The 20,443-nt window shown below is 37.2% G+C and overlaps 1 protein-coding gene across 4 annotated transcripts in view; it reads right to left on the reverse strand.

The window, feature by feature from the left end:
- Positions 1-20,443, reverse strand: part of AGTPBP1 (ATP/GTP binding protein 1) — a 184,481-nt gene that overhangs the window by 154,806 nt on the left and 9,232 nt on the right. For all 4 annotated transcript variants that reach the window (XM_035024409.1, XM_035024407.1, XM_035024410.1 and 1 more), the window contains exon 2: positions 3,474-3,538. In XM_035024409.1, the coding sequence (XP_034880300.1) occupies positions 3,474-3,505 (32 nt within the window). In that variant the 5' untranslated portion in view covers positions 3,506-3,538. The remainder of the gene's footprint in view (positions 1-3,473; positions 3,539-20,443) is intronic.

Consider the following 20,443-nt stretch of genomic DNA (forward strand, 5'->3'; position numbering starts at 1 on the left):
AAAGATTGAGATTATTCCCTGCATATTGTCAGACCACAATGCTCTAAAACTGGAACTCAATCACAAGAAAAAATTTGGCAGAAATTCAAACACTTGGAAGCTAAAGACCACTCTGCTCAAGAATGTTGGGGTCAGCCAGGAAATCAAAGAAGAACTTAAACAATTCATGGAAATCAATGAGAACCAAAACACATCGGTCCAAAACCTATGGGATACTGCAAAGGCGGTCCTAAGAGGGAAATACATAGCCATCCAAGCCTCACTCAAAAAAATAGAAAAATCGCGAATTCACCAACTAACTCTACACCTTAAAGAACCAGAGAAAAAGCAACAAACGATGCCTAAGCCACGCATTAGAAGAGAAATAATTAAAACTAGAGCAGAAATCAATGAATTAGAAACCAGAAACACAGTAGATCAGATCAATGAAACTAGAAGTTGGTTCTTTGAAAGAATTAATAAGATTTGATAAACCACTGGCCAGTCTTATCCAAAAGAAGAGAGAAAGGACCCAAATTAATAAAATTATGAATGAAAGGGGAGAGACCACGACTAACACCAAGGAAATAGAAACAATTATTAGAAATTATTATCAACAACTCTATGCCAATAAACTGAGCAATCTGGATGAAATGGAGGCCTTCCTGGAAACCTAAAAGCTGCCAAGACTGAAACAGGAAGAAACTGACAACCTGAATAGGCCAATAACCAGTAACGAGATTGAAGCAGTGATCAAAAACCTCCCAAAAAACAAGAGTCCAGGGCCTGATGGATTCCCTGGGGAATTCTACCAAACATTCAAAGAAGAAATAATACCTATTCTACTGAAGCTCTTTCAAAAAATAGAAACAGAAGGAAAACTTCCAAACTCATTCTATGAGGCCAGTATTACCTTAATCCCCAAACCAGGCAAAGACCCCATCAAAAAGGAGAATTTCAGACCGATATCCCTGATGAATATGGATTCCAAAATCCTCACCCAAATCCTAGCTAATAGGATCCAACAATACATTAAAAGGATCATCCACCATGACCAAGTGGGATTTATCCCCGGGATGCAAGGGTGTTTCAACATTCGCAAATCAATCAATGTGATAGAACACCTTAATAAGAGGAGGGAGAAGAACCATATGGTCCTCTCAATTGATGCAGAAAAAGCATTTGACAAAATACAACATCCTTTCCTGATTAAAACTCTTCAGAGTATAGGGATAGAGGGAACATTCCTCAAGTTCATAAAATCCATCTATGAAAAACCCACAGCGAATATCATCCTCAATGGGGAAAAGCTGAGAGCCTTTCCCTTAAGATCAGGAACACGTCAAGGATCCCACTCTCGCCACTATTTTTCAACATAGTACTAGAAGTCCTAGCAACAGCGATCAGACAACAAAAAGAAATAAAAGGTATTCAACTGGGCAAAGAAGAAGTCAAACTCTCTCTTTTCGCAGATGACATGATACTTTATGTGGAAAGCCCAAAAGACTCCAGCCCCAAATTACTAGAACTCATCCAGCAATTCAGTAATGTGGCAGGATACAAAAATCAATGCACAGAAATCAGTTGCTTTCTTATACAATGCAACTATAGAAAGAGAAATTAGAGAAACGATTCCATTTACAATAGCACCAAAAACCATTAGATACCTCGGAATAAACCTAACCAAAGAGGTAAAGGATCTATACTCTAGGAACTACAAAACACTCATGAAAGAAACTGAAGAAGACACAAAAAGATGGAAAAACATTCCATGCTCATGGATCGGAAGAATAAACATTGTTAAAATGTCTATGCTACCCAGAGCAATCTATACCTTCAATGCCATCCCGATCAAAATTCCAATGACATTTTTCAAAGTGCTGGAACAAACAATCCTAAAATTTGTATGGAATCAGAAAAGACCCCGAATCGCCAAGGAGATGTTGAAAAAGAAAAACAAAGCTGGGGGCATCACGTTGCCCGATTTTAAGCTATATTACAAAGCTGTGATCACCAAGACAGCATGGTACTGGCACAAAAACAGACATATAGACCAATGGAACAGAATAGAGAACCCAGATATGGACCCTCAACTCTATGGTCAAATAATCTTTGACAAAGCAGGAAAAAACATGCAATGGAAAAAAGACAGTCTCTTCAATAAATGGTGCTGGGAAAAGTGGACAGCCACATGCAGAAGAATGAAACTCGACCATTCTCTAACACCATTCACAAAGATAAACTCAAAGTGGATGAAAGACCTCAATGTGAGACAGGAATCCATCCAAATCCTAGAGGAGAACATAGGCAGTAACCTCTTTGACATCGGCCACAGCAACTTCTTTCAAGATACATCTCCAAAAGCTAGTGAAACAAAAGCAAACATGAACTTTTGGGACTTCATCAAGATAAAAAACTTCTGCACAGCAAAGGAAACAGTCAACAAAACAAAGACGCAACCCACAGAATGGGAGGAGATATTTGCAAATGACACTACAGATAAAGGGCTGGTATCCAAAATCTATAAAGAACTTCTCAAACTCAACACCCAAAAAACAAATAATCAAGTCAAAAAGTGGGCAGAAGAGATGAAAAGACACTTCTCTGAAGAAGACATACAAATGGCTAACAGACACATGAAAAAATGTTCATCATCATTAGCCATCAGGGAAATCCAAATCAAAACCACACTGAGATACTACCTTACACCAGTTAGAATGGCCAAAATGGACAGGGAAAGAAACAACAAATGTTGGACAGGTTGTGGAGAAAGGGGAACCCTCTTACACTGTTGGTGGGAATGCAAGTTGGTACAGCCACTTTGGAAAACAGTGTGGAGGTGCCTCAAAAATTTAAACATAGAGCTACCCTATGACCCAGCAATTGCACTACTGGGTATTTACCCCAAAGACACAGATGTGGTGAAAAGAAGGGCCATATGCACCCCAATGTTCATAGCAGCAATGTCCGCAATAGCCAAACTGTGGAAAGAGCCGAGATGCCCTTCAACAGACGAATGGATAAAGAAGATGTGGTCCATATATACAATGGAATATTACTCAGCCATCAGAAAAGATGAATACCCAACTTTTACATCAACACGGATGGGACTGGAGGAGATCATGCTAAGTGAAATAAGTCAAGCAGAGAATGTCAATTATCATATGGTTTCACTTATTTGTGGAACATAAGGAATAACATGGAGGACATTAGGAGAAGGAAGGGAAAAATGGGGGGGGGGGGAATTGGAGGGAGAGATGAACCATGAGAGACTATGGACCTGAGAAACAAACAGGGTTTTAGAGGGGAGGGGGGAGGGGGGATGGGTTAGCCCGGTGATGGGTATTAAGGAGGGCACGTACTGCATGGAGCACTGGGTGTTATACGAAAACAATGGATCATGTATCACTACATCAAAAACTAATGATGTATTGTATGGTGACTAACATAACATAAAATTAAAAAATTAAAAAAAAAAAAAAGAATTACAGTACCTTTTCTCTGATATCACTTTTAACTTGCTCATCTTGAGTTACTTCATTTCAACATCGCAGATAATCTAAAAGAAAAAATGTTAATGATATTAAACACGCAACTGTTTATATACATTAGATGTCATAAAAACCATACCACTGAAAGTTATTATGGGCAAGAGAAGATAACACTGGAAACCAAAGGAGAATGTCTGAGTTTTATGTGCTACTGGCAAGTTACTTCAATATGCAAAAATGTGTGACTATTACATGATCTAAAACCAGCCAGTAAAATGTTATCAAGATCCTGGAGCTACAAAAATGAAAAAAACCTAACAAAACAGTCTATGATCTACTGTTAAAGATTTCTTTTGAGACAGTTCAAATTATCTTTTCCTGTTCTTATATTCCTCCTTAAAATAAACAAACTACAGCAGTGTACTTAGTGTCCACTATTCACACAGTAGTCAAATACTAGTAAATATGTAAGATTATTTCTATGTGAGAACATTTTTTAATAACAAGTTATTTAGACAGTAAAAACCACCTATAACATCATCTCATTTAATATACTTAATATGTTTTTTCCTTTAATCAATACAAGTTTTATCATTAGAAAGTATATATTATACACTTTAAAACTTTAAATCTGGATTCACAGAATCCTTACAATTTTTCAGATTTATTTTGCAACTATTCACCCCCCAAAAAAGGAAAACAAACAAAAAAAAACCCTGGACTCTTTTAATTTTATGTATCAATGCTTACTGAAGTAGAATTTCGTGGTATCACTAGACAGTAAAACAATAACTGCCAATTCAACAAATTTCTCACATATTTTTGAAATAGTAATGCTACTTAAAGGGAAATAAACATGCAAAAGAATGTAGTAGATTTAGAAGCTATCGGTATTCTGGATGTTTTTCTTCAATTAACAAAGAACTTTCACTTCAATAAAACACACAAGGTTGTTTTTTTTTTTCCCAGTTTTCTCATTAACTCAATCATAAAAAAGAAAACACGTATTTAGGATTATGTACAAAAATTACATGGAGTGTTTTTCAGGTTGGCAAGAAATTTAAAACTACTGACTATTCTTTCTTTTAACTGACTTTAAAAAAAATATATTACAAAGTCAAAGTAACTTTTTCCCATTTCCAAATTAATTAAGAATCAAAAATCCAAAGGAGGGGGAAAAAAAACCCTGTGATTTCAAAAGCACTACTGCTGCCATAAACGTAAGGTTAATTAAGTTACTTCTACTTGTTGAGTGGTAGGACATTCTCTAAAAGTGCATTAATAACACATCTTATGAAAAGTTTACTGTGAATCTTATTAGAGCTGATAGAGTTGGAAAGGTTAATGCTGGGCACTTACATCACAACCAATTCTATTTCAACAGTTAAGAAATGATTCAAATTTCCAATTCACAATAAAATAACAGTTGAACACAGGCATTCCTGTCCTCTCCCTCCCAGGACTAAAGTAAACAGCAAACCAATAAATAGAAATTAAGTTATGTTTAAACTCACAGTGACAAAAAGGAAAACTAAGGGGGCGTGGGGTAGGTACTAGAAGAATTCAGGAAACTTGGAACCCAAGGACTTGGAGGTGCCAAGCACAACAGAGGAGGAGACTGTTCAAGAGCTAACGAAAAGTCTGTAATTCCAAGCAACTTCCTACCTCCTCAATATCCCATACTTCACCATTGTAGGAAATGTTCAACAGCCAGTCCTAGAATTCCGGACAAATAATCATTAAAGAAACTGATAACCTCAAAGAATTCTGCTTTCTGGGACTAAAGAGTCCCCCAGGAAGAAGGCCAGCTCTCAACCCCATCATCCTAGAGCTAAGCCAGTATTGTCCCTTATGCTCACTTTTTATAGCCTAAGGTCAGAGTGCCTCCAGAGAACACAAAAACTTTCTACTTTGAAAGTCTGTGTTTGTTACAGTATCATGGAATTGAAAGAACAGGCACCTAGAAGCAGAAGTGCTGCATTTCACCAAGTTTGTGGCTTTGCCAACCAAGTGTGACAAAGCAAGAAAGAGGCAAAGAAATTGAGACTGTATTATACAAGGGCATAACTATAAAAACTGACCATGAAGTTTAGGTATAATCTTCTCATTCCCCTCTATTGGGTCATTTTCATCACCATAAAATCATGTTGTTATTTCTGTGTCTTGAAGGAAAAAAATAAGCTCTCTTCGCTCCCACTTCCTCAATCCAGAGACTGTCCCATTTCTCCTCCCTCCCAAAAGCAAAGAGTTGTTTGCACACACTGTCAACAAGTCCTCTCTTCCACTTCTCTCCTAAACACACTCCAATCAGGTTCTCTGCACCCCATTTGTCAGTCCCAGTGACCTCCATTTCCCTGAATCCAACTGTCAATTCTCAGTCCTCATCTTGTCTCATCAGCAGCATTTGATAGAACTTTTCACTCCCTTTTCTTGGAAATACTCTTCTCATTTGGCCATACTCTCTAAGTTTCCTTCACTGGATGCCCTAAGCTCAGTTCTTTCTCGTCCTTTTCTAACTCCAGTCTCTTCCTTGGTGACCTCATCCAGTCTCATGACTACTTGACATCTCCACGTAGATCTCTAATAGTATCACAAACTCAACATATCCAATACTGATCCCCTGACCTGCTCCTCCCTACTAAGTGTGCTCTCACCTCAGCTTTTCCAACTGCAGTTAAAGACAATTCTCTCTCCCATTCTTAGTCCAAAACCTTAACTTCCTCCTTGACTGTCTTACATCCCACATCCAATCCATCAGCAAGTCCTGATAATTCTACTTTCAAAATATACCCAGAATCTGATCACACTTCACCATAACTACTACCATGGCAAGCCAACCATCCTAATTAGTCTCCCTTCTACCTTTGGGCCTCTATACTCTATTCTCAACAGAACATCCTGACTGATCCTTTTAAACCCTTGGGGAAAAGAAAGAGGGGAAAAAAAAAAAAAAAAAAAAAAAAAACCCTTAGGTAAATCTTGTTACTGGTCTGCTCAAAGTCCTGAGATGCTGTCCATTTCAGTGGCATTAAGGGCCCTAGAATACCCTCAGCCCTTCCTTCCCTGACCTCATCTCCTACCTACAACTCTCCTCACTCATGCTGCTCTAGACACTGTAGTCAAATACTGGTAAATATGTAAGATTATTACATTACAAGGCTGAGCCACCTTGCTTTCCTCCAATTCTTACCTAGCCCAAGCTGTTTCCTCCACCTGAAACATTCTGCCAGATATCCTAATGACTGACCAACTTCCAAACTTCCTTTGCTTGAATATCACCTTTTCAATAAAGCCTACTCCAACCATCCTATTTAATGCTGTAAACTACCTCCAGACTCCAGCATACCCACTGCTGCTTGCTTGAATCTACTGTCTTTTTCCAGAGCACTTACCACCTTCTAATACAGGATGATTCAAAAATAACTGAACACATTGAAAACTGTGCTATTCAATAACTGATTACATATGAACCTGTGTCAAAACATTTAAGGGAACAATCACTAGTTCTATAAACTTTTGAATGCTCATGGATGCCCCATTACACCACATGTATCAATCCTGTAATCAAATTCATCCCAGACCCTTACCAGCTTATCGCCACTGATAATGACAAAAGCAACCACAATGGTTTCCTTCATTTCCTCAAAGTTTTGAGGAAAAAGTGGTAGCAACTCAAAGTTCCTGATATATACAAATAAGAAATCATATGGTTTCTAGTATCTCACTGGCCAATATTTCACTCGTTTTAAACACCTTGTAAACTAGACAATTTATTTAACTCTGTGCTTTGCTTATTATCTCTATCTCCCTGCTAGAAGTAAAGTTCCATGAAGGAAGAACTCTGCTTTGCTTACTAAATGCCTCCCAAGTACTTACGACAGAGGCAGCGCATGGCAGGCACTAAAAAAAAAATTTTAAATGAACAAACCAAAGTTTTAAAGACTTGCTTTGAGAAAATTTTACTACACAAATGTGCAAAAAAGTCTTCATTTTAAAAAATCTAACAACATGGAATATATGGTATACGGGCATACAATATCTATCCCAATTTCCATCTAGTGTGCCTTCCTCTACTATAAGAACTTGAAAGCTTTAAGGAAAAAAAAAAAAAAGCACTTCCCAGACTCCCCTACAGCTAGAGTTCCAGCTGTGACTTAAATCCACCAATTTCGATCTCAGCATTTGGGAGAGACTTAGAAGACTGAAAGGATGCCTGATTCCACAGGCAAACACAGACACATACATGTTCGGTTCTTGGACAGCAATGCATGCAGAGGTCCCAGAGGCTAGTCCAGGGTTTCTCATAAGCTGTTGCTAGAATTCTTTGAGAGGTAACCACTGGGGTAAAAAATTTTCTTTTCTTTTTTACTTTTGTGCACCAAGCAATGGCGGCATTCACAGTAACTAATGATTGTATTAGAAATCCGCCATATAGGGGGTGTCTGGGTGTCTCAGTTGGTTAAGCATCTGCCTTCGGCTCAGGTCATGATCCCAAGGTCCTGGGATCGAGCCCCACGTCAGGCTCCCTGCTCAGCAGGGAATCTGCTTCTCCATCTCTCTCTGCCCCTCCTCCCACTCCTGCTCACTCGCTCTGTCTCTCTCTCTCTCTCAAATAAATAAAAGCTTAAAAAAAAACCCAAACCAGCCATATGTGACAGTGCACAGTAGGACCAGGTCATTTGGTTAGAGTTTGCCTTCATAGTTGGAGGCTGCATGGCACAGGGGGACGATGGTAGGCTAAGGAACACCAGCTTCTCCCTTTCAAGTTACCTCCCCTAATCTGGTAAGATTAGTAATGAAGAATTGTATCTTGTGAATCATTTCACTAAACGAGCACAACAAGAGACACACAAACAAAACCCCATCTTTACAGTGAAAACTACTTATCAGAGGCACCTGGGTGGCTCAGTCAGTTAAGCGTCTGCCTTCGGCTCAGGTCATGATCTCAGTGTCCTGGGATCGACCCCTGCATGGGACTCCCTGCTCAGCGGGGAGTCTGCTTCTCCCTCTCCCAGCCCCACCCCACCGCTCGTGCTCTCTCAAATAAATAAAATCTTGAAAAAAAAAAATACTTATCAATGGGCTGATACATGGGCTGGTAATTCTAGTTGTCATACTCCATTTTATGTGGGCTGTGGAAAACCACTTTTCAAGTGCAGCATGGCTCCAGCAATATTCAGAAAGCATGCAACTGTAAGTTGTCTGACAAGTTAAAGATACTACTGGAATCTCAAAACAAACATGATAAACCTTTTGTTAAAAAAAAAAAAATTACATACAATGAAAAGGCTGAGGTAACAAGTTATATAGTAGCAGAACTTACTGACCAGAAAAGGGAAAGCCACCCAATTACTAAGACCCTAATGAGGCCAGAAGTAAAATTATGCTTAGTAAAATGTTTGTACCAGGAGTGCCTGGGTGGCTCAGTCAGTTAAGTGTCTGCCTTTGTCCAAGGTCTTGATCCCAGGGTCCTGGGATCCAGCCCCATGACGGGCTCCGAGCCTGCTTTTCCTTCTCCCTCTGCCTGCCGCTCTGCCTACTTATGATCCCTCTTTCTCTCTCTCTGCCAAATAAATAAATAAAATCTTTTAAAAAATAAAATAAAATGCTTATATGAGATGCCTGAAGAGAAATTTTTAAAGTTCTACAGTACACTAACAGTAACTAACAGTAACATACTGATATGTCATGTAATTTTAAATACGCACATAATAAAGAGAAAAATAAGTTTCTCTAACTAGACTGATAACAGAGGTTGCCAACTATATTAAGATTATATTCCATACATACTATGTATTTATGAATATTGTAAGATTTGAAAATGGTGAAATCAAAACTTTTTTTGCTAGAGTACTGCCCAAAGCCAACGAAGGACAGGATATTTAATGTTTTGTCCTCCTTTCTAGAAACAAAAGTGTGTCTTGAAGAACACTGTTGACATCTGTACTGACAAAGTCCCATCAATAGCTGGCTCCATGTGAAGATCTGTCACTCTTGTTTAAAAAAAAAAAAAAAGAAAGAAAAGCTGACTTCACAACACAGTGTTTTCTTCATAAAGAGGTGCTACTGTCAAAAGCTCTGGGAGATGAAATGAAAAAAGTTCTATTTGAAACTACAAAAAAGGATTAACTTCATTAAACAAAAATTGTTCACTCAAAAGTGTTTAAAGAACTATGTTACAACCTGAACAAAGAGCATATAAATCTCCCACTATATGCAGAAGTCCAGTGGCTTAGTGGATGAAGAGTTCTCAATAGGCTGTCTGAGCTGAAAGGTAAAGTGCAGAGTATTTTCACACAGTAGGCTAAGTGCTTGGAGGACAAAGTATGGCTACTGAAACTAGCCAACTTAGCAAACACTTGTTATCACATGAAACAAGTGAACAGCTCTCTACATACCTTAGAGAAAATATTTTTACTTCAAGTGACAAGATTCTTGGGAAAAAAAATCATGTGACAAAGAAAATCATAAAATTGCTCCCATTGCTGCTTGGATTTGATAGTGAAAAGGGGTATCTACAGATCTCAAGTCTAGCTGACCTAGAGGAATAAAATTAAAAAGCAAAATTAAACAGGATTTTCTTATTTTCAAACAAATATAAGAAGGAATGAGGGACCCTTTCTCTGAATATTCTGCTAAGGCTGAGAACTTGACTTTGAGGAAGAAGAATTTTATGTGCTGTGGTCTGATTACACACTCAAGATGAGATTTACTGATCTGTCCCTAAAAAATTTCTGGATTTCTATGAAAGAGTACTGTCTGGAAATCATAGGAAAGTAATGAACATATGGCTACAGGTTTTCGACTTCTCATGTAAAAAATATTTTTTAAGAAGTATCAAGAGCAAGGAAGAAATCATCTTGTCAGTTGAAAATGAAATCTGTGAATGGTTATTTCAAGTTCAACATAGAAAACATTCAAAAGAAAACAAAAACAAGTTTCATATGGGAGATAAACTTCATTCTTTTAGTTTTAAAAAATAACAATTTTATTGTATAAAGCCTTTTCATAAAAAAATCAACACATATAATCATTTATAACTTCTGGACCTATATTTGAACCTCATTCAAGTTAGTTAAAAAAAAAAAAAAAGTTTGAGTTTTTCCCAAACTCTGGTATAAATTATGTCTTAGGCTCAATTTTTATTAATATTATTTTGACCTATGGTTTTTAGTAACTTTGGTATTTGACACTGTCAATGTTCACATTGTAAATAACATTAATTAGAATCAATTTAAAGTGGTACTGGCAAAAAGAGAAAAGCAGGCCAACAGAATATACATTAAAGTCTAGAAATAAATGCACACATCTATGGCCAACTGATTTTTGGCAAGGGTACCAAGTCCACTTAGTGAAGAAAGAATATGAGACTGCCTCAGAGATATTGCAAGTTCAGTTACAGACCACTGTCATGAAGCAATTATCATCGTAAGGCAAGTGAAACGATTTTTTTCACTTTTTTCACTTTTTTTCACTTTCAGTGCATATAAAAATTATGCCTACACTATACTGATAGTCTATTAAGTGTGTAATAGCACAACGTCTAAAAAAACAATGTGCATACCTTAATTAAAAAGTACTTTATTGTTAAAAAAGTGCTACCATCCTCTAAGCTTTCATCAAGTCATAATCAATGATCGCAGATCACCATAACAAATAATTAAAAAGTCTGAAATAATGTGAGAATTACCAAAACACACAAAGTGAGCAAATGCTGTTGGAAAAACAGTACTGATAGTTTTGCTAGATGCAGCATCGCCACAGACCTTCAATTTATAAAAAACACAGTATCTGCAAAACGTAATAAAGTGAAGCACAATAAAATGAAGTATGCCTGTAGTCCATTCTATTGCTGGGACAATTGGACACATGTAACAGAATGAAGCTGGTACTCAAACCATACTATAAAAATTAACTGAAAATGGGTCAATAAAAAACATGGAGATAAATCTGCATGACCTTGGATTTGGCAAGAGATTCTCAGTGACAGCGACAAAAGCACAAGCAACAAAAGAAAAAAAGACCAAGTGGACTTCAAAATTAAAAATTTTATGCATCAAAGGACATTAACAAGAAAGTGAAAAACACAGAACTTCCATTCTGTGAAAATATTTGCAAATTATATATCTGATAAGAGTTTAATAGCCAAATATATAAAGAACTCCGACAATTCAACAACCAAAAGATAACTCAATTTAAAAATGAACAAAGGACTTGAGGGTCACCTGGCTGGCTCGGTGGAGCATGCAACTCGGGGTTCTGAGCTCAAGCCCCATGTTGGGTGTGATTAATTAAAAATATTTTTTTTTAAATGAGCAAAGGACACTTCTCCAAAGAAAATATTCAAATGACCTATAAGCACATGAAAAGATGCCCAACATCATTAGTCATTAGAGAAATGCAAATCAAAATCACAGTATTAGTTCATACCAACTAGGATGTCTATAATTTTAAAAATGGTAAATAAGTATACACCCAAAAGAATTGAAAACAGGGACTTGAACAGATAATTGTACATTAATGTTCATAGAAGCATTATTCACAATAGCCAAAGGCAAAAGCAATTCAAGTGTCCACTAACAGATGAACAGACAAAATGTGATATACAAATACAATGGAATACTATTCGGCCATAAAAAGGAACAAAGTTCCATATACACTATAATAGGAACCTTGAAAACATTATGTTAAGTGAAATAAGCCAGAAACAAAAGAATATATGCTTCCACCTATATGAAATATCTAGAATAGGCAAATTCATAGAGATATAAAGTAGATTAGAAGTTTACCAAGGGCTAGAGGCAAGAGGAAATAATCACAGTCTGTTAATAATTACAGTTTCTGTTTACAGTGACAAAAAATTTTGGAAATAGTGGTTATGGCTGCACAACTTTGTGAATGTAATTAAAATTAATGCCACTGAATCAAAAGCTTAAAAATGGTTAAAATGGCAAATTTTGTTTTACCACAATAGAAAATTATAAAAAATTAGCTTACATTATTTATTTAAATTAAGTCCATCGAGCCTATCTTTATTTTTTTTAAGATTTTATTTATTTATTTGAGGGAGAGAAAGAGAGAGAGCATGAGCAGCAGGGAGAGGCAGAGAGAGAGGGAGAAGCAGGAGGGCTTCTCAGAGGGCTGAGCAAGGAGCCCAACATGGGGCTCAACCCCAGAACCCTAGGATCAAGACCTGAGCCGAAGGCAGACGCTTAACCAACTGAGCCACCCAGGCACCCCAAGCCCATCTTTAAAAAAAAAAACTGAATCCCATTTTAGCTGAAGTCAGTTATTTAATAGAAATTTATTATCTTCACCATATGAGGTTTTTAAAAATCATGAAAAGGAAAAACAATAGTTTCCAGAATGGTAAGGTAAGTTTAACTACCTATTTACTTTTCATGTAAGGTTCACTAAAGTTTTTTTGTGTGTGCTTTAAATAAAGAAAAATAAAACTACTCTTGTATACATCATATACGACAAGCCATAATTTATTAATATCTTGTGTAGTAAAAATCTGTGGTAAGACTCCTAGGCCTACTTATATAAAGTGGGAAATTTAAGAAATGGAAAACCTGTTTTTCCTACCTGCATTACTAACTCACATTAGAGCTTATATCCTTTATGCGGGGGGAGGGGGATAGAGATTCACATGCACAGGAAAATACTCTCTTTCAAAAGAGCATTAACAATCATCACTGGAGTACTATTACATAGACCTAAAATTTCAAATGCTGCCCCACCAGCTTTGAGCCTCACAGGGCCCCAAAGGCCTAATGTCTTGCCATATGTACTCCCATCTAGCACGAAAGACTTCACCCAGCTAGTTCCACCATCAGCTGAACCAGCTACACTCCATCCATTCAGTCCTCAAGCTGTCAGCCCTGAGAATTATTCAAAGGAATCACATCCTCCCGTGAGGGTAGTAGTCCTTGTTACTTCACCCTTTTGTTATTAAAAAGCCTGCCTGCCATGGCCTCTGTGACTGGTTCACTCTCTTCCCAAGTGCAAGCCCCATGAGACATGCCGTATCCTCCACTCCCCAATTGTGAATATATGACTAATAAACTGTTGTTAATATCATCTGGTCAATGTCAGGTAGTAGCCATCTCATACTATTTAAGACAGAAGATCCCTCCTTCACCAATGAACTGAATAGGTGATCAAAAAACAATTATATCTCAACTTTCTCTTCACACTAATATCCCAGCTGTAGATGTTCTAATTTTTATGGAGAAATTCCCTGAGACCTGAAAATTATTTCATGGACCCTTCAGGGTACAAAGAAAGAGAAAGATGAGTAGGCAGGGCTGGTGCAGACCACAACAGGTCCTGGTCCACTGTGGTTCTAAGCTAGTAAGTATAGCAGGACATTCCTGATCACCATAGCCTCCTGACCACCACAGTTTCCTGATCTTACTATTTTTTTTATAAAGTAAAAATTCAGTTATTCACCTGTTTATGACATGGTACACAAGAGGCAAACTGATTCACATTACAGATTTCACTTCCAACTCCTTGGAATGTTCATTTCCTTGGCTAATAGGAGAGACTAGACATGACAGGCAGGCCATGCTTAGGCAACTGAAATAAAGAGGAGGAGGGGGCAATGCTAACGTCATCCTCAAAGACTGTTGGTCACAAGCTATTTTCTGGAACTGTTAGCTAGAAACAAAGCACCACCACTGCTGGACGCTTATGCCATCATGGGCCTCAGTCATCCCCACAAGTACAGCAGCACTTGCAGGTAGTTGCCTTTGGTGTCTTGCTGGATGCAGTAGTACAAGAACTTGCCATACTTTCTCTTGAACTCGGACCTAATTTTCAACATGTCCACTTCACTGTGAGAGATACCAGGGCTCTAATCAGGACTTTATAGGGGCACCTGGCTGGCTCAGTCAGTAGAGCATGTGACTCTTGATTTTAGGGTCATTAGTTTGAGTCCCATGTTGGGTGCAGAGATTACTGTAAAAAATTTTTTTTAAGATTTAATCAGGACTTTATCACAAGTCCCTTTGCCCTTCTTGGAGTCATAGAGTTGGTCAGCAAAATTTAAGGGCTTGTTCTGAATGTACTGGACCAGGTTCAGGAAAGCATTTTCCAGGTCTCCTTTGACCTCCCTTTTGATGCTCTCCAGCATGTCACAAGGATTCAGGAAAGGATTATGCAAAGTATCATTTATGTGCTCTTATCAAGTAAACACATGATTAGAAGTGAGAGTTTGAGATATGTATTTTCAGATTAACCTAACTTTCTTTATTTTGATAGGATTAATTAATTTGTAAAAGAACAAGTGAAAATGACAGTAAATCTTGACTTCTACAAGGTCTTAGAGTAGTTTTCTTATTACATCTTCCAGACTCCAAGGTCCTTGAGTGTAAGGGATTAAGCCTCATTTGTCTTTGGGTCCCCCAATGCCTGGAATAGTTCTTAATAGTTTGCTAAAGTCTGTGCTCTAGATAAACAAATATATTAACTCAATGAAGGATGCAGAAATAAGACTCAGATGCTGGTATAAGTGAGTGGTTACCGGTTAGACAATCTTGCCTAAGAGATTCAGCCAATAGATCAGTACCAAACTAGACAAATGAGAAGTTCAAACTAAAATGGGTATCATTTTGGTTTTGAAAATGACATATTTGCAGGAAATAACAGAGAAAATCTTTATTATTTCAGAAGGGAGTATAAACTAGTATAGCTGTTGTAGAGAGCAATCAATATTCAGTGAAATTAAAAATACTTTATATCCCAACAATTTGACTCCTGAGTATGTATCTCAGAGATACTCTTCATAGGTCCTTAAGGGGAAAAAAATGACAATGTTTATCATAATTCTGTTTGTAGCCAAGGACAGGAAACAATATAGGGGCAGTCCCTTAGACCTGGGCAAGAGGGGCCTCTGCTCTGGACCCTGCACTTTAGAAGTCTTCACATATCACAAAGAAACAAAAAGCATATTTCTTGAACTACATATGGGCACCCTGGTCACCGACTTGGTACTCAGGGCTAGCATGGCCTGACCTGTAACTGTACATATTCTCAGTTGTAATTCCTGTCTCTGTTCATTGCTGCAGTTGGTCAAAATGTTGGCAATAGTGACTTCATCCACACCTTTGGTCTTGATGGCTATTTCAATGTTCAGAACATCACACTCAGCATCAAAATTGGTGTACACTTTGACCAACCCATATGCTCTTGGGGGTGTGGAGCGATCACCCTCCAAGCTGAGCTTGCAGAGAATTTCGTTAACAGTAGACATTTTGAAAGAAGCTGGGCCAGATGCCGAGCGCTGTAAGCATCCCCAGTTGTGGAGGCAACAGTTTCCTAATTTAAAACATCAGTGTGGTTCTAGCAATGAAGATCTAGAAGCAATTTCACAGAAAGGAAATCTCTTAATCATAAAAGAGGCAGTATCTCCCTTGGTTTCTCAGTTTTACGTAGGGTATTTGGGAGTTGTTGCTTAGAGCTCAACCTAGAATCTCTCTCTTTAAATCTCTAAACAATTCTGTAAACCACTTAAAACCTGTGCCAGATATTGATTTATTGCCCTCATCTCCAAATTCAACCTTTTTGCCTGCTCTGTGAAAATGGATTTGCGCCCTTAAAATACTAATTTCTTTGCCAGCTGGCAAGAAATAAAGCTTTGTCAAGAGGGCACTGGAAAGAAATTGCAGAGGAAAAGGATTTTGCTTCCTGGCTCCAGGGTATTCACTTGGCTGCAGCAGGCAAGGCTTCTCTGGGCCCTATTCCTGCAACAAGGATGGCTTCTACAGCACCAGGTTCCTGCAGGACATGCAACTTCTCCAACAGGAGCCTAAGCTGTTCTGTAGCAGAGTGCCTCTGGTGAGACCTCTCCCTGTGAACAGCTTTCCCTGGTACCCTAGTGGGCGAACACGCAGGAAATTCCACTAGTGTCACACCACACCTACTTGCCTTAACCTTGCCCCTTCCAATCTTGACTTTGCCCTTTCCAACAAGTCTTCGGTGGGGGGAGGGGCCCACTCTATCTCAGCCCTTGGGGTAGTAAGTGGTCTTCATATCAACTATTCCGCTATTCTTTAGAGCTATCTTTACTTCTTGCTGATAAAGCAATTCTCTAATCCCTGTTATAGCCAAACCATTTTTACATAATTTTTCCCTGTTAAATTACCGTGTGGTTTCTATTTCCTGATTGGACCCAGACCGATACATCCCAATAATTCTTTAAACTATTTAGTACACTAAAGTAAATAAGCCCTCTCTACTTAAGGTATCTAGAGTGAATTCTGTTCTCTGCAACTCAGACTTCAATTCTTTTTCAATAAAGAAATTTGTGGGAAAAAATCATACAATACCTTCAAAGATTAGATAAATCTATGACATTTTTTTTAATTAGTAAGTGATACTAATTATGCATAGCCAGGGTTAAGAATGGCTTCTGATGATTATAGTCCTATGTCAGCCTATTAAATACTTTAATTGTAATATTAACTCCATCTTAGAGTATTATCACTGCTGTTATGCTTAACCACTACTTAAAAACTTAGTCTGCAATGAGATACCACTTCACACCCACTAGAATGACTATAATAAAATACAGACAATAACAAGCGTTAGCAAGGATGTGAAAAACTAGAATCCTCATACATTGCTGATGAGAATGTAAAATGGTACAGCTGCTTTGAAAACTATCTAGCAGTTCCTCAAAAGGTTAAACATAAAGTGACCATGTGACTCAGCTATTCCATTTCTAAGTATATACCCAAAGAAATGAAAACTTACGTCCACACAAAAATCTGTACATAAATGTTCATAGCAGCATTATTCATAACCAAAAAGTGGGAATAACCCAAACATCCACCAACCAATGAATGGATAAAGAAAATGTGGTATAGCCATACAATGGAGTATTATTCAGAGATAAAAAGAAACAAAGTACTGATATGTGCTACATGAACGAACTTTGAAAATATTATGCTAAGTAAAAGAAGCCAATCATGAAACACCACAACATTATATGATCCCATTTATATGAAATATCCAGAATAGGTAAATCTATACAGACAGAAAGTAGATTAATGGTTACCTAGGACTAGAAGACAATGGGTTGGAGGAGGTGGGACACACTAAAAGGATGTGGAGTTTCTTTTGGGGGCAATAAAAATGTTCTAAAATTCACTGTGGTTATAATTGTGATGTGGGAAACAAAGGCAGAAGAAAATGTAGATAAAATTAAATGTCCTTATTACCTGCAGCCCATTGACTAATACTTGGGAAAGGCAGATTATAACATTCCTCCAGGATCCTGTGAGTCTTCTTTAGCATATGAAAGTCCTTCTGCAACTTCCCTCATCTTTATGTCCCCCAACCCCAAGGTATATAATCAGTTCCTCCTCCCAACCCCACCCCCACCCCCAGCATCAGGGAGCCTCAGCTGCAGCAGGCTGCTGCTCATTCTGCCCATGGGTCCTGTCCCCGTGCTTTAATGAAACCACCATTTTGCACCAAAGAAACATCTCAAGAATTCTTTCTTGGACGTCAGCTCCAGACCCCACCAACACCAACATTCCAAAAACTACATCAGTTGCACAACTCTATGAATATACTAAAGGACACTAAATTGCATATTGTAAAGTGAAAATTGTACAGTATGTGAGTTATATCTCAATAAAGCTGTTAAAAAAAAACAAAAAACAAAAAAAACCTTAGTATCTACCAGAACCTTCTAATTCAACCCATCCTTAAATCAGGGTCAGGGGCTTACATCCTCTGTAGTTCAGCACCTGATTTCCATGATAAAATATAACATCCTTTTACACAAAAGCAAAACTACAGACCCACCTGGGTCTTTAAGAAATGTATTCTAAGTTATTCATCCTGCAGAGATTAAAAAACAAAACAAAACAAAAACAAAAACAAACCCTGCTGGCTGTACATAAAAATCCACAGTATACATTTCCTTAAGTGGGGGAAAATGTTTGTGAGTTGACTTTTTTAATATAAAGATGGCTTGAACTAGATATAAGTGGGAATTTGACCTTAGCAGAAAATCATACAAGCAAGATCAACTTGCTCAACCTAGCCCACATACAAGGAAAACCAAGCAATTTTATATAATATACCCTAGCTCAAGGAAAGTAAAAATGTTGGATTTTCTGAATTTTTTTAGATTCTTCTGATCTTTTCCTCTCAACTAGAGCTAGTTCCAGAGCCCAGGGAATCAAAACTGAAGAGCTCTGCTCTCACAGGCTTAAGCCTAAAATCAAGATCATCAGCCAAGTAAGTATGCATACACACACAAGGCATTAAATGTCATAAATATAAGTTGTCCTAATTTTCATTCCACACACAAGCCATGAAACTGTGACACACACACCTTAAAATTAAGGTTCTATATTCTAAATATATAAATACTTCAAATATACATGGTTTTTAATTTATTTCAAATCAAACTGCTAAAAAAAATTAGAAAAAATGCAAAGAAACATATACTATTCACTCTAAAGTCCAACCTAAATCTTTTAAATACAATCTGAGGAAATATAATTCCCTTCTGACCTGCCTTGTTTAAACAACTTGGTCCTATTCCCAATAAACCAGAACAACTTCATTATTGTACTTTCATCTGTTCACAACTGGGCCTCCCTACAAGATATCATTAGGCAAAAAGCTTCCACTATTTAAAAACTTTGGGAAAACATTGCTCTGCTCTAGTCAACAATGATTACCTTTGCTGTTAAAAATTAGACATTCTTGTTGGAGTGGATGTGGACAACTAAGGGAAGACTACAGTTACAGATCTGGGTAGTCAGTTCTACTGTGGGGAAGTGGGAAACAAGTACATTGAAAAAGCATCATCTTTTGTCAGTTTTCTCTAATTGTTTCATGATCTGAAAAGAAGAAATCACTTCTTAAGAACGTGAAGAAGCTACTATTCCCCCACACCAGTTGTGTCAATGTGATGGAAAACTGTAAATCCTGATTATTGGAAAAAAAAAAATCCCAAAGAATATGACCATATCTTTGGCAACATTACTGAAGGAAAAGTGAGAAACTTTAAGGGAAGGAGGTAAATAATATCTGTTGTCTAAGAAAGAGGAATAACATTCCATAACAGCAAAAGGCATATAAAGATTATTTCCATTTAGATTAAGAGAGAAATACTTATGTTGGACATACTCTGCATATACTAATCTATACATCCATAAACATTAACCTACTCTAAATTACTATTATTAAGGTATACATTTTCATCCAGTTACCTTATTCATATGCCATTCAATGATTATAGCTGACTCTTACACAACACGAGATTGGGGCAAACACAGACCCCCATGCACTCAAAAATCCACATAAAATTTTTGACTCCCCCAAAATTTAACTATTAATAGCCTACTACTGACCAGAAATCTTAACGATACTGTAAACAATTAACACATATTTTTGTGTGTTATACGTATTATATACTGTATCGTCAAAGTAACACATATTTTGCATTATATGTATTATATACAGGATCCTTATAATACAGTAAGCTAAAGAAAAGAAAATATTAATAAAATCATAAGGAACAGAAAATATGTTTACAATACTGTATTAATAAAAAAAAAACCTGCAGATAAGTAGACTCACACAGTTCAAATCCATGTTGTTTACAGGTCAACTGTACTTTATGAATGTTTTAGCCCAATCTGCAAACAGGCAAATTTATTTCACCTACATTATTGTCATTAATTTTACCAAAAAACTGTGGGTAAGAATAAACCTATAAAAGTTATACCTTTTCCTTTCTTCGTCAGGATCCTCATTAAAAACACAAGTTTGGATAGTTCACACACTGCCCCACAAAGATCTTTCAGCACTTATAGAAGGTCTAATTTGCTATGTGATGTTTTAATTATACTACAAATAATAAGGTTTTACTGCTGGGTAAGCAGAATCACACCACACTTCAATCTAACTAAATAATAATAATTTATTTAATATAACACTTC

The sequence above is a fragment of the Mirounga leonina genome, unplaced genomic scaffold, assembly GCF_011800145.1.
Source record: "Mirounga leonina isolate KUSES-001 unplaced genomic scaffold, KU_Mleo_1.0 Mir_179, whole genome shotgun sequence".
Taxonomy (NCBI): domain Eukaryota; kingdom Metazoa; phylum Chordata; class Mammalia; order Carnivora; family Phocidae; genus Mirounga; species Mirounga leonina.